This window comes from Martes martes, assembly GCF_963455335.1.
Source record: "Martes martes genome assembly, chromosome: 9".
Taxonomy (NCBI): Eukaryota; Metazoa; Chordata; class Mammalia; order Carnivora; family Mustelidae; genus Martes; species Martes martes.
Window position 1 is genome coordinate 24,280,382 of NC_137896.1, and position 25,425 is coordinate 24,305,806.

Below are 25,425 nucleotides of genomic sequence, written 5' to 3' on the forward strand. Positions count from 1 at the left end.
CTGACTGCACATGGGGCCAGTCAGTAGAGTAACAGTGAGGCCCAATCTGGTAATCTTACCAAAGCAGAAACAATAACCAGGAAAAAACTGTCCCTCATTAAGCCTTCCAGGTTCACAAATTTGAAGTAAATCTTTACAATTCAGTGACTGCTTTCTATAATATGAGATTCAAAACGAGACTCTTAAACTAAGGAGTGAGGATAAAACTGGCAGGTAAGAAATCTTTTTTCCACACCGCTTTCCTCCCATTTTTTCCTTATCCTGGAAGAGGTATGAACTTAGTGAATTAACTCATCTTAGTCCTAGTGCTGCATTCATTTATTGTACACTAACTTTTATTTATTTATTTTTTAAAGATTTTATTTATTTGACAGACAGATCACAAGTAGGCAGAGAGGCAGGCAGTCTGAGAGAAGGGAGGAAGCAGGCTCCCTGCTGAGCAGAGAGCCCGATGCGATGCGGGGCTCATGTGGGGCTCCATCCCAGGACCCTGGGATCATGACCTGAGCCGAAGGCAGAGGCTTTAACCCACTGAGCCACCCAGGCGCCCCTGTACACTAACTTTTAAATGACCTTTCCTGCCTAAAAGCATTCAGTGAATTCAAAAAACTAATCATAAAGTCTCGATCTGCATGTTCGACAACAGGCTTAATACTCAAGAATAAGCTTAAAGTCAATCTGTATAGAGGAAAGCCAACAAGTTCCAAACCAGCACAAATGCACTCAATAGTCAAAGATAAGACAAAAATCATTACAAGTACCTAAAACATGATTCAATTTAATAAATCCCAACTCTCAAAAAAACAAGTCAATAACCCTCCAAACAACTGAAAATCAAAGGATAATTTTGTTTTGTTTTGTTTTAAAGTAGGTTCCACGCCCAAAGTAGGGCTTGAAATCAGGACCCTGAAATTAAGGGTCATACACTCTAGTGACTGAGCCAGCCAGGTTCCCCCATAACTTTGTTAATAGTAGGAAAACGTACGCCCAATTCTATACAAGGACTCACTGAAGTAACAACTCTAAATTTACATGCAGACGGCAAGTAACTAGTAAGTAAGTAAAGTTCTGTAGCAGTATTATTACTCTCAAAGCCTTCAGCTCATTTCACACTACTCTGCCACAGCATAGAGGTGGGAGATGCGGTGCATACAACACGAGGCAACAAAGGTTCTGAGCATCTCCCTCAAAAAGGGAAGAAATAACCAGAAAAAGTTCTACAGTGCAGTAATATTTAGATATCTACAAGCACTGCTTCCCCTCCCTTATAAATGCTGTATTCTGAGAACTTGGATGACCTTTATAGTACAGGAAATTCACAGTGTCAGACTATAGAAATGAGGGTGTGATTTTTCCCATTTATTGATGGTCAAGACAGTTTTTTTTTTTCTTAAAGATTTTATTTTTTTTGTCAGAAAAAGCAAAAGTATAAACAGAGGGAGCGGTAGGCAAAGGGAGAAGCAGGCTGCCCGCCAAGCAAGGAGCCCGATGCAGAACTTGATCCCAAAACCCTGGGATCATGACCTGAGCCACCCAGGGGTCCAGGTCAACACTTTTTTTTTTTTTTTTTTTTTAAGGTAATCTCTATGCCCAAAGTGGAGCTCGAACTCAACATCCTGAGATCACAAGTCACAAGCCCTACCAACTGAGCCGGCCAGGTGCCCCAAGGTCAACTTTTTTTTTAAAGATTTTATTTTTTTTAAGTAACCTCTATACCCAACATGGGGCTCAAACCTACAATCCTAAAATCAAGAGTCACACACTCCACCAACCATGCCAGCCAGGCGCCCCACTCAACACATTTTAAGTAACAGCTCCCTTAATGTTAAGAGCTCAGGCTCTGCTGTCAGATCTAGATTTTAATCTGGGCTTTGTCATTTATTAGTTCTATAACATCTAAGTCAATTTCACAAGTTGTAAAATCAGGATACATACCCACCTAAAAGACTGGAGGATTAAAAGGCAAAAGGTAAATGCATGATATCTAGCCCAGAATAAACATTCACTATTAGTTATTATTAGGCAGGAATTATCCTCATTTACATAAAGAAACGGAGTCTCAGAAGTTGAAAAACTTCCCAGAACTGGGCCTCAAACCCAAAGTTTGCAAATTCTTTTTCCATTATGATCAACAACCTGCCTCATCTGTATCTCTGCCTTTTTAAATAGGCTACTAACTGCAATTTATCTGGTCTGGACTGTGCGGTCACAGATTACTGTGTTTCTAGGGAGTTAAAGTTTTTTTTCCCCCTTATCCAATAGTTTGGTGAAAAATGACTAAATGCATCAGTGTGGCATAGTAGGTAAGGGCTAAAGAGAGACCCTGCCTCTCATTGTCAGTATGCTTACCTGGGGTAGGCTTCCTCTTCTCCATCTGATTTGTTGCTTCTAAAATCTGCTGAAGGAGTGCCTGGCTGGCTCAGTCAGAAGTCATGAGTCTGAGCCCAATGCTGGATGTAGAGATTACTTAAATAAATAAATAAACTTAAAAATCTGCTTATAAGCTGGGCTCAGATGAGTATCTTTGAAGAATGGGCAGTATATGAGTGAGCCCAGAGTAAAAGTTTGAGGTGTTATGCTATTACCAAGATATGCGAGCTTTAATCATAGTCATGGTCCCAGCAAGAAAGATGCCATACTCCAGAGTAAGGATAAATCAAGAAGGGTTTAATAACAGGACTATAAAGGTGATAATCACAAGGGAGAGTAGTATCCTGGGATTAGAGAGCACACTTCTAAACTGGAGGAACAAAGTAAATAAAAACTCCAAATCTAGGAGTAGAGTTGTAGAGAGAACCTCCTTTAGAGGAAAGGCAAATCTTCATCAAGGGACACAACCAGCCAGAGGTAGTATCAATAGGAAGGAAGCAGAGAAATTAAAATTCCCTAACCTCGGGGCGCCTGGGTGGCTCAGTGGGTTAAAGCCTCTGCTTTCGGCTCAGGTCATGATCTCAGGGTCCTGGGATCGAGCCCCGAGTCGGGCTCTCTGCTCAGCAGGGAGCCTGCTTCCTCCTCTCTCTCTGCCTGCCTCTCTGCCTACTTGTGATCTCTGTCAAATAAATAAATAAAATCTTAAAAAATAAATAAATAAATAAATAAAATAAAATTCCCTAACCTTAGATGGCAAGGAAGCTGTCAATATAGTTCATATAATAAGCCAACCTCCAGGGGCGCCTGGGTGGCTCAGTGGGTTAAAGCCTCTGCCTTCGGCTCAGGTCATGATCCCAGGGTCCTGGGATCGAGCCCCGCTTCGGGCTCTCTGCTCAGCAGGGAGCCTGCTTCCCCCTCTCTCTCTGCCTGCCTCTCTGCCTACTTGTGACCTCTGTCTGTCAAATAAATAAATAAAATCTTTAAAAAAAAAAAAAAAAGGGTAAGCCAACCTCCGAATGCAGAGAACAAGCAACAGATGGAGAGTAGACCTAGAGGAGAAAATGGAAGGTACCTAATTCAATCCTCCAGGAAGTCTTTCTGGTACACTTTAACATCTCTTCTTTCATGCTAATAGACAAATGTCAGGTTAAAAAAAAAAAATTACTGGGGGTGCCTGGGTGGTGCAGTGGGTTAAGCCCCTGCCTTCGGCTCAGGTCATGATCTCAGGGTCCTGGGGAGTCTGCGTCCCCCTCTCTCTCGGCCTGACTCTCTGCCTACTTGTGATCTCTCACTATCTCAGATAAATTAATAAAAACTTTTTTTTAAATGCAGATACTATAACTCTTAAGAAGCTTACATTTAGGAGTTTATATTCTTAGATTACTAAGAAGGCTGAATGAGGTAAGTGTCATCAGAGAGAAAAGAGCTGTGGTGCTGTGAAAAGTTCTGGAATAGGCTTCCTTGCCATCTGGCCCCTGACAGGAACAACTCCAGCCAGAACACACTGTTATCCTATTAACAAGGTATACGAGCTTTAATCAGGTTCCCTAAAGGTCCAGATCTCCCGAACTGCTCCACTAAGCCCTCAAGAATATCCAAGTCTCTGTTCATTGCCTAAAGAGGTCCACCATTCCTCCTGCTGGAAAAGCCCCCCTCCTTCTTAGGCCTGGTTCAAATGTCACCTCCTTTCCTAAACCTTACTTGGGCCCTCAAAGAACAATTAGTTATTTCTACCCTGTATTCCCAAGAGACTATGTTTTGCGCACTTAAAGCACTTTATTACCTATGCACAGGTGCAGGGCCCCTACTACACTGTGAGATCCTGTCTTCCTTGTATCCTCAAGCACAAGCAGAACCCAAAATGGTGGGTTGAGCACAGTTTAAGTACTCTACATATATTACTATATACATTACCATATTTACATTATCAATCATCACAAAACCGTAAATGGGGCAGGAACTCTCATCAACTCAATTTTTTTTTAAGATTTTATTTATTGACAGAGAAAGAGCACATGTAGGCAGAGGCAGGCACAGGGGCAGTCAGAAGGGCAGGCAGAGGGAGAAGGAGAAGCAGGCTCCCACTGAGCAGGGAGCCCGACTTGGTGCTCAATCCCAAGACACTGGGATCATGACCTGAGCTGAAGGTAGCCACCCAACCAACCATGCCACCCAGGCACCCCTCATCAACTCAATTTTAACAGATGAAAAAAATGAAGTGCACAGAAAGGTTAAAAAATGTGCCCCAAGTCTCAAAGTTAATAGGACTGGACCCCAAGATCTCAACCTAGGCACAACTCCAGAAGTGAATTTCAATAGACCTCATGGGTTGAAAAGGTCCCTCTACAAGACCAATGGTCCCCACCCCCAAGATGCATAGTTACTATTCACCAGGATATGAAAAGATGATACTGGAACTTCTACTTTTGTTTTAGTTCATCCTTTGCAAAATATCTATTTTTGCATGTCATAAATGTACATAATACATAATACAGACTACAGTTAGCACTGTAATTGTAACTTAAAACATTCACATGTGTGCACTCTTAATCCTATCTACTGACAGAACACTAAAAACATCTGAAGCCAGTGCTCTAGACTACTTCCCCCAAGGACTCTGAGCTCCTACATTCTCTGCCCAGCACTTCAGTTAAACACATGAGCCAATCAAGACCATAGGTAAGCTCCAAGAGGCAAGAATATGCTTTATTCATCTTTGTAAGCCCTACAATAGCACAGGGCCTGGTGCGTAGCAGATGGTCAATGCTGAATCTAACTGTATCGTGGAAACATCACTGAAAAAAATCCTCTCAGTATTTTAGTGAATCTTATGCTTCCCAATTAAAAGAAAAAGTGCACTAAACATGCTAAGAATAAAATATAGAATTCTATTAAGAACGAAATAAGTAAGTAAGTAAATAAATCTTCATTACATAATAGAACCAAAAACTGTACTTTGGGGGTATATTTTAAACCAAAAATTGCATGGAACAGGTGTGGATGTAAAAACCGGAGTTTGGATTAAAAGTCCTTTCCGGGGCGCCTGGGTGGCTCAGTGGGTTAAAGCCTCTGCCTTCGGCTCAGGTCGTGATCCCAGGGTCCTGGGATTGAGCCCCACATCGGGCTCTCTGCTCGGCGGTGAGCCTGCTTTCTCCTCTCTCTGTGCCTGCCTCTCTGCCTACTTGTGATCTCTCTCTGTCAAATAAATAAGTAAAATCTTTGAAAAAATAAAAAATAAAAAAATAAAAGTCCTTTCCTTTACAGAGATGGTGCATCTTAGACCTAGAGTCACCTCAGCCTCTCTTTTGTTACAACCTCCAAGAGGAAAGGATCAAACTATCAAAAGCAGCCAACTGCAGACTTGATACAAAGAGGCAATGCGGGATGCACCTACTTTGCATTTCTTCAACTTTTAATGAGTGTCAAAGAAGAGAGGCGGTGTAAAGCCTCCCTTTTATATGGACTGAGGGTCTTGCAGCTAGATCACAATTCGACAGTTTCATGCGGCAAAATGGGCATATTCGATTACTTAACTTTTTTTTTAAGACTGTATTTTATATTTATTTGACAGAGCCAGAGAGAGAAAACAAACAGGGGGAGTAGGAGAGGGAGAAGCACAGCTCCCCCGCAGCACCGAACGCCACGCCAGGTTCCATCCCAGAACCACCTGAGTCAAAGGTGGACCCTTAACGACTGAGCCACCCAGGCGCCTCCAAATACTTAACTCTTACTTACACTATCACCAGGATTAAATGAAGAGAAAACAAGCAAAACAGTCTTATGTTTCCTCATTTACCTTGTGTTCCCCCTCCCCAAACCAAAGACTGAATTTGGTCTATCCATTTTTTTTGCTATATTCCCAGGGCCGAGAATGGTATTTTACCTAATAAATGGTTTAATAAATACCGAATGAACAGAATGCAAAATGCCTACTGCTCAAAAAATGTTGACGACGATTGCTATTGTAACAAGAAACAATTAAAATGTAACTGTTGTTATTGAGATACCACCCCTCCCCCAAGGATCTCAAAATTCTAGGAGGAACACTAGACAAATGGGGGAATAGAGAAACGGAGGTAAGAAAAACAACTGGCTCATAAAGCAGGACTATCCTAAGACATCTTAAACGAATATACAACCAGAGCCCAATTTCGGGCTTTTCCGAGGGAGGTTCAACCTGGATACGGTTTATCAGCGACTACAGTAATAACAGTTTTCACGCTTGTGTATGTCCCAGTCTGTGCCAAGCATTCTACTGGCCCCACAAAACCCAAAAACCCTGGCGGCGGGTACGGGGGCTGAAATGCTCTTCACACCCCCATTTTGCAGAAGGAGGAACCGAGGCTCGCAAAGACCCAAGGTCACATTCTCTAAGCGGTAGAGCCAGAATGTGAACCCAGGCAATCTGACCCGAGCCTGCACTCAACAGGCCCCCTTCAAAGAGGCCATCCTCGCCTCCTCCACCATCCGCCACACACCCCCTGAAACTGGGCGTGTGTAATATTTCCCTAGGAGCCGGACTTAGGGGCCCCACCGCCGGGGGAACAAAACAATCCTTGTCCGCCGGTAAATCGGATGGACGCCGGCTGGGCCTGGGCTCCGAGGCCGCGATCCCCACAGCTTCGCTCACATCCCGAGCCACGAGCCCTCCGGGGGGCGCAGGAAGCGCCCGGACGGTCTCGAAAACCCGGGAAGGCCCGGCCTTCCGCGTGACCTTGGATCCAGGGCCCTGCTTCGGGCCTCAGTTTCCCCAACCCCGCCTCGCGCCGGGGGCCTCTCGGGAGCTCGCGCCTGTGGAGCAGCAGGCCCCTCACACGCCCCCCTCAGCCTCCCGCCTTCCCGCCCTGCTTACGCTGGAAGGCGGCCGCTCCAGGGACGCCCACCATCGCCAATCGCCTCCACCGCTCGCCTCCCGCCTCCACCCGCGGCCCGGGTGGCTCGCCGGAGCCGCCGCGGAACCAGAACCCGCGACGCCCGCCAGCCACAGCACCACCGCTCCTGCCGCCGCCAACGCCGCCGTTAGGCCGCGCGCCACCCCGCCCCCCGGTTGGCTCCGCCCCGGCCGCTGGGCACGCCCCCGCCGCGCACCCTCGCCCGCCGGACCAACGCACGCGGAAGCCCGGCCCCAAGGCCCGTTCCAGCTAAGCCCCGCCCCCTGACCTGCCCCGCCCCTTCCGCGCGGGCCTGACGCCCTATCCCTGCGCATCCAGCTTCTCAGACCCGCCCCGCCTATGTCACGCGCGCCCATCACGCGCCAGGCCCACTCGTCTAGCACTGGGCTTCCGGCTGTGGCCGGGGCAAAGGAGGAGGAGGCGAGGCCCTAGGGGGCGGGGCTTAGGGGGGAGGGGACAGCGCCGCACCTGAGTTCTCCAGGTTAAGGCCTGGTCGCGCAAAGCATGTCCCTGGGTAAGTCACTTCCTCGTTTTGGCCTAGTCTGTGCCAAATGTCTAAAATGTCGCCATCATGATATTAATAACCGTTAGATATCATTTCTGTCACTGAGCTCTTTATCATCCTCTAGTGCTGTTTTCCATACGCTCATCCATTTAATCCTCACAATGAGGGAGAGAGGAATTACTTTCCCTTTTCTATACATGAAAAAAGACCTTTTTTACCAACCAGCTTGCCCACTGCTTATTGTTAGCAGAAAGCAGAGGTGGGACTAGAACCTAAAACCTAAAGGAGTTCTGACCCGGTATTTTGAGCGACTTTGAACAGACTCCCAAAAACTCGACTCAAAAACAGGAATTAAAATTAAAACAAGAGGGGCACTTGGGGCTTCTGCCTTTGGCTGGGATCATGATGATCCCAGGGTCCTGGGATGGAGCCACATATCAGGCTCCACAGTTGGCGGGGAGTCGGTTTCTCCCTCTTTCTCTCCCCACTGTTCCCCCTACTTGTGTTCTCTCACTCTCTCTGTCAAACAAATAAAGAAAATCTTTAAAAAAACAAAAATTACAAACTCCAGGGCATTTGGATGGCTCAGTTGGTAAAACATGCACCTTTGATCTCATGGTAAGGAGTCCAAGCCCCACACTGGGCATGGAGCCTATTTTAAATAAGTAAATACATAAATAAAAATAAATTTTAAACAAATTCCAAACTCCTCTATATACAAAAACACCATAAACAAAATTCTTTTAACTTTGTTTCCTTTTATAAGCAGAACACAGGGATTAAATGTCTGCAACATACTCAACAAAGGGTCAATATTCGAAATAACTCCTATACACCAAAAAGAAAAAGATAATTTAATAGAAAATGAATGGGGGCACCTGGCTGGCTCAGTCAGTATAGCATACAACTCTTGATCCCAGGGTCCTGAGTTTGAACCCCACATTGGGCATAGAGATTACTTAAAAATAAAATGAAAAAGAAAAACAGACAAGGGTGCCCAGGTGGCACAGTCAGTTAAGCGTCTGTTTTCAGCTCAGATGGTGGTCCCAGGGTCCTGGGATTGAGCCCCATATTGGGCTCCCTGCTCAGTCAGAAGCCTGGTTTCCCCTCTCCTGCTGCTTGCTTCTCCCTCTCCCTCTGCCTGCCACTCCCCCACATGCTTGTGCTCTCTCTTTCTCCTGATAAATAAAAAAACAAAAATCTTAAAAAGAAAGAAAGAAAAAGATGAACAAAGAGGATGAGGACACAATGCATAAAGAAGAAAATCTGTATGGCTAATAAACATTAAAAAATAGATGCTCAACCTCGGGGCGCCTGCGTGACTCAGTTGTTGGGCATCTGCCTTCACCTCAGGTCATGATCTCAGGATCCTGGGATCAAGCCCCACATTGGGCTTCCTGCTCAGTGGGAGTCCTGGCTTCTCCCTCTCCCCCTTCCCCTGCTTGTGTTCATTCTCTTGCTGTGTCTCTCTGTCAAATAAAAAAATAAAACCTTTAAAATAGATGCTCAACCTCTCTCATAATCAAGAAAACAAGCAATGAGTTGCCATATTTCATGCATTCGATTGGGAATTCCACTTGTGGGGTGTCTGGGTGTCTGTCATTAAACATCTGCCTTGGGCTCAGGTCTGGTATGGAACCCAGCATCTGGATCCCAGCTCAGCGGGGAGCCTGATTCTCCCTCTCCTACTCTCCAGGCTTGTGTTCCCTTTGTCTTTGTCTCTGTCAAATAAATAAAAATCTTAACAAAAAAAAAAAAAAAAAAAAGGAAATCCCACCTGTGAGTCTCCATCCCAAAGAAATACTTGCTTATGTGTACAAAAAGATGCATAGGAAGGAAGTTTATATCAGAATTGTAAAAGAACAAAAATCAAAATTGGCTTGAATACCCTAAATGGAGAACTAGTGAAATAAACTGTAGAAAATAATATATGATATTTGAAAAGTAGGTAGATCTACTTGTGGTAATAAGAAAAGGTTGCCAAGGGGCACCTGGGTGGCTCAGTGGGTTAAAGCCTCTGCCTTCAGCTCAGGTCATGATCCCAGGGTCCTGGGATGTAGCCCCACATCGGGCTCTCTGCTCAGCAGGGAGCCTGCTTCCTCTCTCTCTCTGTCTCCCTCTCTGCCTACTTGTGATCTCTCTCTGTCAAATAAATAAATAAAATCTTAAAAAAAAAAAAAAAGAAAAAGAAAAGGTTGCCAAAGCATATTATGAACTGGAAAAGCAAATTGGAGTTCCATGAAGCTATTCTTTTGCTTTACTTCCAAGTTTTGGATAATTGGATATTTTTCAACACCTACATACTATGTACACTCTAAAATGGTGTTAAATCCAAGAGCCCACACACCAGAGCCAGACAGGCTGGATATACACCATGGTTTCACATTTACCAGCTATGTAGCCTCAGACAAGTCATTTATTTCATCTTTCTGAGGCTCAGCAAATGGCTCATGATAGGACCCAGCACACAAGACTGTTGCATGAAAAATACAGCACCTGCTACATTCTTTTTAAGGTTTATTTATTGATTAGAGAAAGCGTGGGGTAGAGGGGGTAGACTATCTGTTGAATGCGAGTGGGAGCCCAATGTGGGGGCTTGATCTCAGGACTCTGAGATCATAACCTGAGCCAAAACCAAGAATCGGATGCACAACCGACTGAGCCCCCCTGCTATGTTTTTTAAATGTTGCAATTATTATATGCACTTCCTTTTTTTTTTCTTCTAATTTCTATTCCTATTCACTATCCCCTCTAGCCTCTACCCTTCCTGCCTAGAAGTTGCTAGTACATAGTAGGTGCTCAAAAAAATTCCATTGTTGGGGTGCCTGACTGACTCAGTCAGTAGAGCATGTGACTCTTAATCTTCGGATCCTGAGTTCAAGCCCCACATTGCACGTGGAACCTACTTAAAAAAAATTTTTTTTTAATTTATAGAAATTCCATTACCATTTGAATCCTGCTCTGTACTGCCTTGCTCTCTCTTAGCACTTGACTGTCTGGGATATAATGACTGCAACATCTTATTTTATTTTTTAAAGATTTTATTTATTTATTACAGAGAGCAGGTGAGAGAGAGAGAGAGAAGGAGCAAGGGCAGAGGCAAAGCTGACTCCCTTCTGAGCTGAGCCTGACACAGGGCTTGATTCCAGGACCCTGGGATCAGGAGCTGAGCCTAAGGCAGATGCTTGTTTTAAAGGCAGATGCTTAACCAACTGAGCCACCCAGGTGCCCCAGCTGCAACATTTTAAATATTTTTATGATACAGATGTTTAAGTAATGCTTGCTGAGGAGCACCTGGCTGGCTTAGTCAGTGGAGCATATGACTCTTGATCGTTGGATCATGAGTTCGAGCCCCAAGTTGGACAGAGAGATTCCTTAAAAATAAAAAATCTTTTAAAAAGGGGGTGGGTGCCTGGTTGGCTCAGTCCATTAAGCATCTACTCTTGATTTTGTCTCAGATCCTGATCTTGGGGTTGTGGGTTTAAGTCCAGAGTTGGGCTCTGCACACTGTCTGTGGAGCCTGCTTGGAATTATCTCCCTCTCCTCTGCCCCTCCCACCCTCTAAAAAAAAAGTCCTGGGGCGCATGGCTGGCTCAGTCATAAGAGCATGCAGCTCTTGATGTCAGGATTGTGAGTTCAAGCCCCACGTTGGGTGTAGAGATTACTTTAAAAAAAATAAACTTAAGGGGTGCCTGGATGGCTCAGGTGATTAAGCGTCCTACTCTTGATTTCAGCTCAGGTCATAATCTCAGGGTCCTGGGATTGAGACTCTGACACCCAAGTGCAGAGCCTGCTTAAGAGTGTCTCTCTCGGGACTCCTGGGTGGCCCAGTTGGTTAAGCAGCTGCCTTCGGCTCAGGTCATGGTCCCAGCGTCCTGGGATCGAGTCCCACATCGGGCTCCTTGCTCCGCGGGGAGCCTGCTTCTCCCTCTGCCACTCTGTCTGCCTGTGCTCACTCTCTCTCTCTCTCTGACAAGTAAATAAATAAAATATTAAAAAAAAAAAAAAAGAGTCCCTCTCTCTCTCTCCCTCCCCCTCCTCCCTTTCCCCTCTGCCCCTCTCCCGGCTTGGACCTGCTCACTTGCTTGCTCACTCTCTCTAAAGAAATAGATAAAATCTGGGGAACTCCTGGGTGTTTCAGTCAGTTAAGCAGCTTCCTTCAGCTCAGGTCATGATCCCAGAGTCCTGGGATTAAATCCCCCGTGAGGCTCCTTGCTCAGCAGAGAGCTGGCTTCACCACTGCCTGCTGCTCCCCCTGCTTGTGTTGTCTCTCCCTCTCTCTCTCTGTCTCTCAATCTCTCTCTCTGACAAATAAAATAATAAAATCTTTAAAAATAAATAAATTGAGGGGGCGCCTGGGTGGTTCAGTGGGTTAAAGCCTCTGCCTTCAGCTCAGGTCATGATCCCAGGGTGCTGGGATCGAGCCCCGCATGGGGCTCTCTGCTCAGCAGGGAGCCTGCTTCCCTTCCTCTCTCTCTGCCTGCCTCTCTGCCTATCTGTGATCTCTGTCTGTCAAATAAGTAAATAAAAATCTTTAAAAAAAATACATAAATAAAAAATAAATAAATTGAAAAAGAATAATAATTAAAAAATCAAAAATCTAAAAAAGAGAGAGAAAGAAATGCTTGCTGATTTAAGTCTGGGAGAAAGCAAGGAAGGAGGGAAGATAGTTAAGAGCCTAAGATCATATGCCATAAATCGGTTGCCCAGTCAGAAGCTGCACAAAAATGTTTTGCCACCCTGTTCAGCCCAAAAAGCATGAGTTAATCTGTCAAACATTTAGTGAGAAACTGGCCCCTAATTCGGTGGTTCTCAAAATCTTTGAAGCAAGAAACTGATTTAGAAACTACTACTCACAGACCCTGATGATCAGAAACATTGTGGTTCCAAGCCTGGAGCCACAAATGGGCTGCCCTCTGGAGGTGGAGGACAAGAAAAATGCCTTCCCCTTACCCTGTCTTGCCTAATCAGATCTGATGTACTTCTATGGCCACATCTCCATCCCCCTCATGCTGGCCAGGCAGGCCTCTGGAGTCCCAGTGCATGCAGAGCTTTGGCCTCAAACTAGGAGCCATAGTACTCCTTCCACACAATCACCCCTGACTTCGCTCCTACATACTCTTAAGGCATCAACTCATCTGGTACTTCCTCAGGGAAGCCCTCTCGAACCCTCCAGACTTACCAGAACCCCTTACATCCGCTCCTATAATACCATGCACCTCTTCTTCATGGCATATGACCTACTTATTATTTGGCATTCATTTTCCCCATTTCTGGATTACCATTCATCTTTCTCTGTGGCCAGGAGCTCCATAAAAGCATTCTGGTTTTCACCATTGTATCTCCAGTGCCTGGGACAGAGTTGGTACTACATAAATATCTGTTAAATAAATAAGGGAACTATTAGAGTAGAGGGGGACACAAGGGGCTATGGGAGTACAAATAACAGTATTTCTAGTCTCCCCTTTGGCCCCTCCCATCCCATAACCCTGGAAGTCATAGAAGTATATTTCGGAAAGGAGAGAATTCACTCATTCATTGAACAAATATTTATTTAGCACCTATCTTGTGCCAAGCCTTGTGCTAGGATAAAGTAATCAGTAAGATAATGTTGCTACCTACATGTAGCTTAGTCTGTGGAAATAGACAAGCAGAAGTAGAACTTAATGTAAGAACCAAACAGAGTAGGGGCGCCTGGGTGGCTCAGTGGGTTAAAGCCTCTGCCTTCAGCTCGGGTCATGATCTTGGGGTCCTGGGATCGAGCCCCACGTCGGGCTCTCTGCTCGGTGGGGAGCCTGCTTCCCCCTCTCTCTCTGCCTCTCTGCCTACTTGTGGTCTCTGTCTGTCAAATAAATAAATAAAATCTTTTAAAGAACCAAACAGAGTAATGGAGAGAGAAATGGTTCAAGAGGAATGAGGATTGTCATTTTACAGTGATAGCCAGGAAGTCTGTTCTGAAATGATATGTAAACTGAGACCATTAGTGAAATGAGGTATCAGACCATGGGAATATCTGAGGGGATTGTGCTGTAGGCAGGAAGAACAGCAAGTGCAAAGGCCCTGAGTAGGAAATAAACTTCCTGAACATAAGGCACAAGGTGATCAGTATGCCTGGATATTTGTGGTTGAGGGGAAGAATGGTAGGAAATCAGGCCAGGAAGGGAGGCAGAACCAGATACTGCAGGGCTTTGGGACCCGTTGAAAAGTATGTGAATTTTATTGAAAATATCCTTCTTCGGGGGGCCTGGGTGGCTCAGTCGTTAAGAGTCTGCCTTCAGCTCAGGTCATGATCCCAGGGTCCTGGGATTGAGCCCAGGGTGGGGCTCCCCGCTCTGGGGGATGCCTGCTTCTCCCTCTCCTACTCCCCCTGCTTGTGTTCCCTCTCTCACTGTGTCTCTGTCAAATAAATAAATAAAATCTTTAAAAAAAAAAAAGAAGAAGAAAGGAAAGAAGGAAGGAAGGAAGGAAAGGAAAGGAAGAAAGAAAGAAAGAAAGAAAGAAAAAAAGAAAGAAAGAAAATATCCTTATGCCTGCTGTGCGGAGAATAGATGATAGGGTTAGGAGGCTCAAGGTTAAGATGTCCAAAGGTAGGGTATCTGGCTGATTCAGTTGGTAGAGCATGCAACTCTTGATCTCAGGGTCATAAATTCGAGTCCCCAGTTGTAAATTAGAGTCCCACATTGGGTGTAGAGATTACTTAAAAAAATAAAATCTTAAAAACAAGGGGCGCCTGGGTGGCTCAGTTGGTTAAGCACCTGCCTTCTGCTCCAGTCATGATCCCAGAATCCTGGAATCAAGTCCAGCCTTGGGCTTTTTGGTCAGCAGGGAGCCTGCTTCTCCCTTTGCCAGCACCTCCCCCTGCTTGTGCTCTCCCTGTCTGTCAAATAAATAAATAAAATCCTTAGGGAAAAAAAAAAAGGAATAAAAGGGGGGGGGAGAATGAAAAAGAATGAAAGAGGGAACATTACTATAGGCATTACCAATAATGAAAGTGTAATAAATAACAATTTTATGACTATAAATTTGATAACTCAGATGAGATTCACCAATTTCTTAAAAGATACAACCTATTGAAACTCACTCAGAATGTTGATAATCTGATGGGTGCCTGGGTGGTATAGTCAGTTAAACATTTGACTCTTGGTTTCAGCTCAGGTCTAATCTCAAGAGTCCTGAGATTGAGCCCCATGTCAGGCTCCATGCAGCACAGAGCCCACTTGAGTTTCTCTCTCTCTCTCTTCCTCTACCCCTCCCCCACATGTACACACACACTCCCTCCCTCTCTCTCTCTAAGTAAATTTTTTTTTTCCCTAAGTAAATCTTAAAAACAAAGTTGATAATCTAAATATTCCAGTATTGTGGCTCGTGGGTGGCTCAGTGGGTTAAAGCCTCGGCCTTCAGCTCAGGTCAGGATCCCTGGGTCCTGGGATCAAGTCCCGCATCGGGCTCTCCGCTCAACAGGGAGCCTGCTTCCTCCTCTCTCTGCCTGCCTCTATGCCTACTTGTGATCTCTGTCTGTCAAATAAATAAAATCTTAAAAAAAAGAAAGAAAGAGGGGCGCCTGGGTAGCTCAGTGGGTTAAAGCCTCTGCCTTTGGCTCGGGTCATGATCTCAGGGTCCTGGGATGGAGCCCCGCATAGGGCTCTCTGCTCAGCGGGGAGCCTGCTTCCTCCTCTCTCTCTGTCTACTTGTGATCTCTGTCTGTCAAATAAACAAATAAAATCTTTAAAAAAAAAAAAAAAAGAAGAAGAAGAAAGAAAGAAAGAAAAATAAATAAATAAATAAATATGCCAGTATTTATTTTCTTTTTTCTTTCTTTTTTTCTCTTTTTGGGTGGGATGGGTGGGGGTACCCAGATCCAATATTTATTAAAGAAATTAAATTTGTAATTAAAAAATCTTTTAACCAAGGGGTGCCTTCGTGGCTCAAACTGTTAAGCTCCTGGCTCTTGATTTTGGCTCAGGTCATGATCTCAGTGTCCTTAGGTAGAACCTTATATTGGGCTCCTCGCTCAGCGGGAAGTCTGTTGGAGATTCTCTCTCTCTCTCCCTCCCCCTTTCTATACCCCCCTCACTCACACTCTCTCTCTCTCTCTCTCTCTCAAATAAATAAATAAATCTTTATTTTTTTAATGAATAAATCTTCAAAAAAAATCTTTTAGCCAAGAGAACCCCAGAACCAAAAGGCTTCAATTGCTAATTCTACTGAATATTTAAGGAGAAATATTATCAATTTTATAGTCACTTCCAGATAATAAAAGAGGAGGAAACATTTCCAACTCATTTTATGAAGCCAAGATTACCCTGATGGCAACACCACACTAAGATATTATAAAAAAAGAAAACTTGTGGGCGCCTGGGTGGCTAGGTGGGTTAAAGCCTCTGTCTTTGGCTCAGGTCATGATCCCAGGGTCCTGGGACCGAGCCTGGCATCGGGCTCTCTGCTCAGCAAGGAGCCTGCTTCCCTCTCTCTCTCTGCCTGCCTCTCTGCCTACTTGTATCTCTGTCAAATAAACAAATAAAATCTTTAAGAAAACAAAACAAAACTTGAGACCAATATGTCTCATGAAGACATACACAAGCAAAAATCTTCAACAAAACGTTAACAAATTGAATTAAACGATGTGTAAAAATCATAGTGCCTCAGGGTCAAACTTGAATGACTCTGGAAATGCAAAGCTGGTTTAAAAACTTGAATTTATTTGTTTGTTTTAAATACTTTCTTTTTAAGTAATCTCTATACCCAACATGGGGCTTGAATTTACAACTCTGAGGTCAAGAATTGCATGCTCTACGGACTGAACCAGGCTAGTGCCCCTTACATTTACGTTTACTTATGTTTACATGAAAACCTATATGTGACTTTTATAACAGCTTTATTCAAAATTACCAAAAACTGGCAATAATCTAAATATTCCCCAACTAGTGAATGGATAAACTGTGGTATGTTCATCATACAAATGAACACTGTTTAGTGATCACCTGGGTGGCTCAGTTGGTTGAGCGTCTGCCTTCAGCTCAGGTCATGATCCTGGAGACCTGGGATCGAGTTCAGCATTGGGTTCCCTGATCAGTGGGGAGTCTGCTTCTCCCTCGGCTTCTCCCCTCATCCCCTGGCTCCTGTTGATGCTCTCAAATAAATAGAAATTTTTTTTTTTTTTAAGATTTTATTTATTTACCTGAGAGAGAGCAAGTACTGGAGCTAGAGAGAGAGAAAGAGAAAGTACAGAGGGAGAGGGAGAAGCAGACTACAGAACAAGGAGCCTCATGCGGGGCTCGATCATGGAGCTGAGCCAAAGGCAGCTGCTTAACTGACTGGGCCACCCAGGCGCCCCAAGAAATAGGACTCTTTAAAAAAAAAAAAAGGAACACATTTCTTTCTTTCTTTCTTTCTTTCTTTTTTTTTTTTAGATTTATTTATATATTTTAGAGAGTGTGTGCTTGCACGTGAGCCTGGGGAGGGACGGGGAGAAGGAGAGAAGCAGACTCCCTGCTAAGGTAGACTTGGGGCTCAGATCTCATGACCCTGAAATCATGACCTGAGTGGAAATCAAGAATTGGACACTTAAACAACTGAGCCACCCAGGCGCCCCTAAGGAACAAATTTCTTTCTTTTTTCTTTCTTTCTTTCTTTCTTTCTTTCTCTCACTCTCTCTCTCTCTCTCTCCCTTCCTTCCTTCCTTTATTTTTTTTTTTTTAATTTTATTTATTTGTTTGGCAGAGAGAGACACATCGAGAGAGGGAACACAAGCAGGGGCAGAGGGAGAGGGAGAAGCAGGCTTCCCGTCAAGCAGGGAGCCCGATGTGAGCCTTGATCCCAGGACTCTGGGATCATGACCTGAGCCAAAGGCAAACGAATAACGACTGAACCGCCCAGGCCCCAGGAACAAATTTCTGATACTCAAAATAATATGGATGAATTTTGAAGAAGCAGACCTGGGGCACCTGACTGGCTCAGTTGTTGGAACATGTGATTGTTGATCTTGGGGTTGTGAGTTTGAGCCTCATGCTGGGTGTAGATCTTATTTAAAAAAAAAAAATAACATAAAATTGGGGCGCCTGGGTGGCTCAGTGGGTTAAAGCCTCTGCCTTCAGCTCGGGTCATGATCTCAGGGTCCTGGGATCGAGCCCCACATCGGGATCTCTGCTCCGCGGGGAGCCTGCTTCCTCCTCTCTCTCTGCCTGCCTCTCTGCCTACTTGTGATCTCTGTCTGTCAAATCAATAAATAAAATCTTAAAAAAAAAAAAAGATAAAATAAAATAAATCAAAGAAGCCAGACTCAAAGGGTTATGTATTTTATGACTCCATTTATGGGATTTTTTTTTAAAGATTTTATTTATTGATTTGACAGACAGAGATCACAAGTAGGCAGAGAGGCAGGCAGAAAGAGAGGAAGGGAAGCAGGCTCCCCGCTGAGCAGAGAGCCTGATGCGGGGCTCAATCCCAGGACCTTGAGATCATGACCTGAGCTGAAGGCAGAGGCTTAACCCACTGAGCCACCGAGGCACCCCTATTTATGGGATTTTTAAAAAAACATTCATTTATTGGGGCTCCTGGGTGGCTCAGTCAATTCAGCATCTGCCCTCAGCTCAGGTCATGATCCCAGCATCCTGGGATCAAGCCCCATGTCAGGCTCCCTGCTCCATGGGGATCCTGCTTCTCCATTTTCCTCTGCTGCTCCCTCTGCTTGTGCTTTCTCGATGGTTCTCTTCTTTTCTCCCTCAAATAAATAAATAAAACCTTAAAAAAAATAAAGATTCATTTATTTATTTCAGAGGGGGAGAGAGAGCGAGAGCATAAGAGAGCAGGGGGATAGACAGAGGGAGAGAGAAATCTCAAGCAGACTCCCCACTGAGTATAGAGCCTAACCTGTGGTTCTATCTCAGGACACCTGAGATCATGACCTAAGCCCAAATCAAGAGTCAGACACTTGGGGCACCTGGGTGGCTCAGTTGGTTAAGCATCTGCCTTTGGCTCAGGTCATGATTCTGGAGTCCTGGGATCCAGTCACACATTGGCTCCCTACTCAGCAGGGAATCTGCTTCTCCCTCTGACCTCTCTTCTCATTCTCTCTCTCTCTCTCTCTCTATCAAATAAGTAAATAAAATCTTCAAAAAAACAAAAACCAAGATGCATGAATCTGAAACATCGAATTCAAAGAATAGTTTCAGGCTTAACACCACTTACATCATTCTCCATCACCCTAGAAGGCTCCCTAGGATCCCTTTCCGGTCGGTACCCCATCCAAAGATTACCTTCTACTATTCTGACTTCTATTGCTATGCAATTGGTTTTGTTTAACACCTTTATTGAGATATGACTCGTATACCACACATATACCTATTGAAAGTGTACAATTTGATGGTTTTTAGCATAGTCGCAGAGTTTGGCCACCAGCAGCAGAATCTAACTTTAGAACATTTCTTTATTGGGGCGCCTGGGTGGCTCAGTGGGTTAAAGCCTCTGCCTTCGGCTCAGGTCATGATCTCAGGGTCCTGGGATCGAGTCCCGCATCGGGCTCTCTGCTCAGCAGAGAGCTTCCCATCCTCTCTCTCACTGCCTGCCTCTCTGCCTACTTGTGATCTCTGTCTGTCAAATGAATAAATAAAATCTTAAAAAAAAAAAAAGAACATTTCTTTATCATCCCAAAAAGATAACCCATGCTCATTGGCAGTCATTCCCCATCCTGTCCCATCCCCAGCTCTTATAATTGCTTTTTAAATTTTTTCCAAGCTCATTTGTTTATTCATTTATAGTAATCTCTATACCCAACATGGGACTTGAACCCACAACTCCCAGATCAAGCATCCTATGCTCTACCTATTGAGCTAGCCAGCCAGGTGCACGTGCACACATGTGCGCACGCCCACAGACACACACATACACACACACACACTGATTGCTTTTTTTAAAACTTTATTGAGAAAAAAAAAAAAAACTTTATTGAGGGGTGCCTGCCTGGCTCAGTCCATAGAGCATGTGACCCATGATCTCAGGGTCGTGAATTCCAGTCCCAGGTGGTTATGGAATCTACTTAAGAAAAAAGAAAAAAGAAGCTAAAAACTTTATTGAGGTGTACCATTTATGTACAGTGAGCCACATCAATTTAAAGGGCTCAATTTGATCAATTTTCACAATTGTATATACCTGTGACATAACGAGCACTATTAAGGGAAAGAACATTTCCATCACCCCTGTAAAATTTCTCATGTTCCTTGGTAATCCATCCTTCCATCTGCACTTAGACCTAGGGAACCACTGACCTACTTCTTTCTTTCTTTTTCTTTTTTTAAGATTTTATTTATTTATTTGACAGAGATAGAAAGACAAAGAGCACAGGTGGTGGGGGAGTGTGGAAAGGCAGAGGGAGAAGGAGAAGCAGGAACCCTGCTGAGCAGGAAGCCAGACATCGTGCTCCATCCCAAGACCCTGAGATCTTCACCTGAGCTGAAGGCAGATGCCCAACCAACTGAGCTACCCAGGTGCCCCTCACAACCTTTTAAAGGAATTATAGATGTGGTAGACCTGAGGAAATTGCTCGTGGCCCTGGCTGTTTCTTGTCCAAACCAAGTGATTGTTTTTCTTTAACTAGTGACTAAGAGGATAAAGATGGGCGGCAGGGAGAAGCGCATGCTGCCTGCCATCTGCACTGGCCAAGCCCCTCCTGCTGATGTATAACAAACACAAGGCTTGGCCAGATGACAGGCAGTGAGGGGAATCGATTTAAAGGTGTATGATGCTTGTTGGATAAACAGGAGCCTGAAATGTCCATGGCACTTTAGAAAGCCTATCTGTACCCTGGAGAACTATTTGGCATGGCTGGGGCTTTTCTAATAAGCAGGACATTTTCTCCATTGAAGGCTAAAGATCCCAGAGCCCCCAGAGGGAAAGATGAACAAGCCGAGTTATAGTAAGATTCAGTATTGTTTATGAACCCGAGAGGAATGTGAGGATACTCGCGGTGAGGAGTTCGTGTACTATACAGCAAAATTAGGAAGAAAATGAAAATCAGGGGCACTTGGGTGGCTCAGTCAGTTAAGCACCTGCATTCAGCTCAGGTCATGGGTCCCGGGACAGAGCCCCAAGTCTGTGGGTCTCCCTGCTCAGCAGGAAGCCTGTTTCTCCCTCTCCCTCCGCCCCTCCCCCTCGCTCTTGCTCTCTCCGAAATGCTCTCCCTCTCAAATAAATAAAATATATTTTTTAAAGATTTTATTTATTTGAGAGAGACAGAGATAGCAACAGAGATAGTGAGTGAGAGCACAAAGGAGTAGGAAAGAGAGGGAGAAGCAGGCTCCTGACTGAGCAGGGAGCCTGATGCAGGACTTGACCCCAGGACCCTGGGATTATGACCTGAGCTGAAGGCAGAAGCTTAACTGACTCTGCTACCCAGGTACCCTAAATAAAACCTTTTTAAAATTCTAAAGGCATGGGATGCCTGGGTGGCTCAGTGGGTTAAGCCTCTGCCTTTGGCTCAGGTCATGATCTCGGGGTCCTGGGATCGAGCCCCATATCGGGCTCTCTGCTCGGCGGGGAGCCTGCTTCCCCCTCTCCCTCTGCCTCTCTGCCTACTTGTGATCTCTCTCTGTCAAATAAATAAATAAAATTAAAAAAATTTTTTTAAATTTTTTAAAAAGATTTTATTTATTTATTTGACAGAGATGACAAGCAGGCAGAGAGGCAGGCAGAGAAAGAGGGGGGAAGCAGGCTCCCTGCTGAGCAGAGAGCCCGATGTGGGGCTCGATCCCAGGACCCCGGGATCATGACCTGAGCCGAAGGCAGCGGCTTAACCCACTGAGCCACCCAGGCGCCCCGCCCCCCAAAATCTTTTTAAAGGCGTCATGATCACAGAGTCCCAGGATCATGAGCCCCCATCAGTCCTACATCAGTCTTCTGGCTCAGCGGGGAGTCTGCCTCTCCCTCTCGCCCTCCCCACTCTTTTGCTTTCTCTCTTACTCTTTCTCACTTGAATAAATAAAATCTTTAAAAATATATTTTAAAAAAATTTTTAAAAGAAAATGTAAGGCACTCTTTTTTTTTTTTTTTTTTTTTTTTTTTTTTTAAGATTTTATTTATTTATTTGTCAGAGAGAGTGAGCACAGGCAGACAGAGGCAGAGGGAGAAGCAGGCTCCCTGCTGAGCAAGGAGCCCGATGTGGGACTCGATCCCAAGACGCTGGGATCATGACCTGAGCCAAAGGCAGCCGCTTAACCAACTGAGCCACCCAGGCGTCCCTTTTTTTTTTTTTTTTTAAGATTTTGTTTATGTATTTGACAGAGAGACACAGGGAGAGAGGGAACACAAGCAGGGGGAGTGGGAGAGGGAGAAGCAAGCTTCCAGCGGAGGGAGCAGGGAGCCTGATACCATGCGGGGCTCAATCCCAGGACCCTGGAATCAGGACCCGGGCCAAAGGCAGATGCTTAACAACTGAGCCACCCGGCACCCTCACTCTTCGTTCTTAACACTGAGAAATAAATGCTCTCACCATTTCACTAGATAGCCTCAACTTCTTTCTATTCATGGATATTTGTACATAATTAAGATCATGCTCTTAATGCATTTCACATCCTGACTTTTTTTGCTAATATATACACAGCATTTCTTCTTGTTGCTAAAAATTGTTCATCAATGTCACGTCACTTTAATGGATGGTCACATAATAGTCTACTTTTGGTGGAATCTGACTCATATAATCATTAGGGCTGCTGCTTTTTAAATTATTTTTCTATCATAAATAATGCCTTACTGAACACTACTGTGCATCATTCTTTCCAATTTTCTGATTCTCAGAACAGAGTTCTCAAAATGGAATCATGGTCAAATAATAGCAACATTTACAGTTTTACCCAACCCTCTTTACATCAGTAGTGGTTGAGCATGCTCATCTCATAACACCCTAAGAGTGGCTATTAAAATGATTGTAGAGGGGTTCCCGGGTGGCTCAATTGGTCAAGCATCTGCCTTTGGTGCAGGTTATGTTCCCAGGGTGCTGGGATCGAGTCCCATGTCCGGCTCCCTGCTCAGTGGGGAGCAGCTTTTCCCTCTGCCCCTGCTTATGTGCTTTCTCTCTCTCTCTCTCTCTTGCTTGGTCTCTCTCTCAAATACATAAATAAGTAAAATCTTAAAAAAATTACTGAAGGGGCGCCTGGGTGGCTCAGTGGGTTAAAGCCTCTGCCTTCGGCTCAGGTCATGATCCCAGAGTCCTGGGATTGAGCCCCGCATCGGGCTCTCTGCTCAACGGGGAGCCTGCTTCCCTTCCTCTCTCTCTCTGCCTGCCTCTCTGCCTACTTGTGATCTCTGTCTGTCAAATAAATAAATAAAATCTTAAAAAAAACAGATTATTGAAGAACATTTCCAAATTGATAGCTGAAAATGTGATACAGTGCAAATGGGCAGTATTGCTCCCTGATGGGTACATAAATTCCTGAGGCTCAGAAGTGTCCAAGAGGAGAAGCGGATGCCACCCCAAAGCATGGCATCTCTTGTCCTGTAGGCAAGGATCCAGAGGCTTGCTTCAGTCCACTTCTGTACCGTTTTTCATCCCCTTGACTTTGTAGAATCTGTGTCTTTCTCATCTGCTGTCCAGGCTGACGTTCTGATCAGTTCATTTTTCTGGTCTCCCTTTAGACATTTTATTAAGAATATGTCACACCTGCAGACGCGGACATGGTTTACTGCAGAGGTCTCCTAATTGTTTTTCCTGCCTCTAAGATTCTCCCTTCACTGTTCTCTGCAGCCGGAGGATCTAACCACAGCTCCCCGTGGATTTAGTTTCCCTGCCCATTCTCCAGCCTCCTTTAAATCCTAATTGGCTCCTCTTGGCCTGAAGGTATCTATTCAAATGCATCACGATATTGAGATATTGGAGGCTGTACACACTCTAGTTTCACCTACCTCTACATTCCCTCCAGCCACAAAGAAACACTTCACAATACGGTGCCTGGGTGGCTCAGTTGTTTAGCATCTGCTTTTGGCTCAGGTTATGATCCCAGGATACTGGGATCGAGTCCTGCCTCAGGCTCCCTGCTCAGCGGAGAGCCTGCTTCTCCCTCTCCCTCTGCCTCCTCCCTCTGCTTGTGCTCTCTCTCTCTCTCCCTCTCTCATATAAATAAATAAAATCTTAAAAAAAAAAAAAAGTCCTGCCTAACTGTTGTCATATCCCTCTGCATCCATTCATTTCTCCAGGTTGCATGGTCCTTCCAGACCATACAGGGTCCCTTGTACTGAACACAGACCCCATAAACTCCCCTGGAGCACAGTTTTAAACCCTTCATACAGGCTGTGAACTCCTCAGGGGCACGGATCTTCTCTTGTTTATGGCTGGTCCTTGGGTCCAGCTGTGTCTGATAAGAACGTGACAAGGACAGGGCCATCTAGTCCATAGATGCTGGACTAGGACACGTGCTGTGTCACTCCCTACCCGAAAAGCTCACGAGCTCTCCCACACGGGTGGCAGGAGTGTAAGTGGTACAACCACTTAGGAAAACCTCATGGACAAAAGCGGAACGTGTGTCTGCCCTGTCATGTCGCATTTTCACTCGTAGGGAGCTATTGGACAGGAGTGCTTACGTGTGTGTGTGTGAGCACAACTGCACAAGTTACAGGAGTAGTATTTACTGGAGCCCAGACAAAAAAGTTCCCAAGTGTTTGTCAACAGGAGGATAAACACATTGTGACACAGTTACACAACGGAATACTGCATAGCAATGGCAGTGAGTAAACTATGGCTATACAGACAACAGAAATGAATCCCACATAGTGTTGAGTTAAAGAAGCCAGACGCAAAAAAGCATATACTGTATGATTCCATTTACATATAAAATTTCAAAATGAAGTAACTCTAATCTGTGCTTTTAGGAATCAGGATAGTGGTGACCCTTAGGATGGGGGAAGGACAGTGACTCGGCTGGCCTGTCGGGGGCTGGGGATAATTCTGATTCTTGTTTGGGGGCTCACTTTCATGGAGGTATGTTCAGCCGGAGAAAATTCACACTTAATATCTGTGCTCTATATGTTTTTCTTCAATCAAAAATCAAAAAACCGAAAGAAAACAAGTACTTCTAAGACTCCTCAGTGTGCTTGAGATAAAATTCAAACAGCCCACAGGGCCTACAAAGTCTCATATCGCCTGGCCCTACCCATCTCTTACACTGCCCCCAGGCCTCTCAGGGCTTCTTTACCTGCTACCTGCCCCTCGCACAGAGCTCTTCAGACCCTCCATTAAGCTACTCTTTAGGCCGGGAGGCTGGGCTGCCACTTGGAGACCTAGGGAAGGGCTGTCACAGCCCAAGGCAAGGGAACGCATATGAAAGTACTTCCTAGGCGCGCCTGGGTGGCTCAGTGGGTTAAGCCTCTGCCTTCAGCTCAGGTCATGATCTCAAGGTCCTGGGATTGAGCCCTGCATTGGGCTCTCTGCTCAGCAGGGAGCCTGCTTCCCCCTCTCTCTCGCCTGCCTCTTTGCCTACTTGTGATCTTTGTCTGTCAAATAAATAAATAAAATCTTAAAAAAGAAAAGAAAGTACTTCCTCCAGGGCTCTGATTTGCTTTCCCCACCCCCCCCCTTAAACAATTGGCCACAAGCCACACTAAAAGAGAAGAGAAATCTAGAGATTTAGAGTTTCCTCTGAGAATGTGTAAGAGACTTGCCCATCCCTAGACCAG

The 25,425-nt window shown here is 44.9% G+C and overlaps 1 protein-coding gene across 1 annotated transcript in view; it reads right to left on the bottom strand.

Annotated features, from left to right (window-relative positions):
- Window positions 1-24,137, bottom strand: part of LOC308349045 (protein CBFA2T2-like) — a gene marked incomplete at its 5' end in the record, with an annotated part of 139,576 nt that extends 115,439 nt beyond the window's left edge. Inside the window, 2 exons of the mRNA XM_080813590.1 lie at window positions 7,223-7,459; window positions 24,041-24,137. Coding sequence (XP_080669716.1) covers window positions 7,223-7,459; window positions 24,041-24,137 — 334 coding nt within the window. The remainder of the gene's footprint in view (window positions 1-7,222; window positions 7,460-24,040) is intronic.
- Between the last annotated feature and the right edge of the window lie 1,288 nt (window positions 24,138-25,425).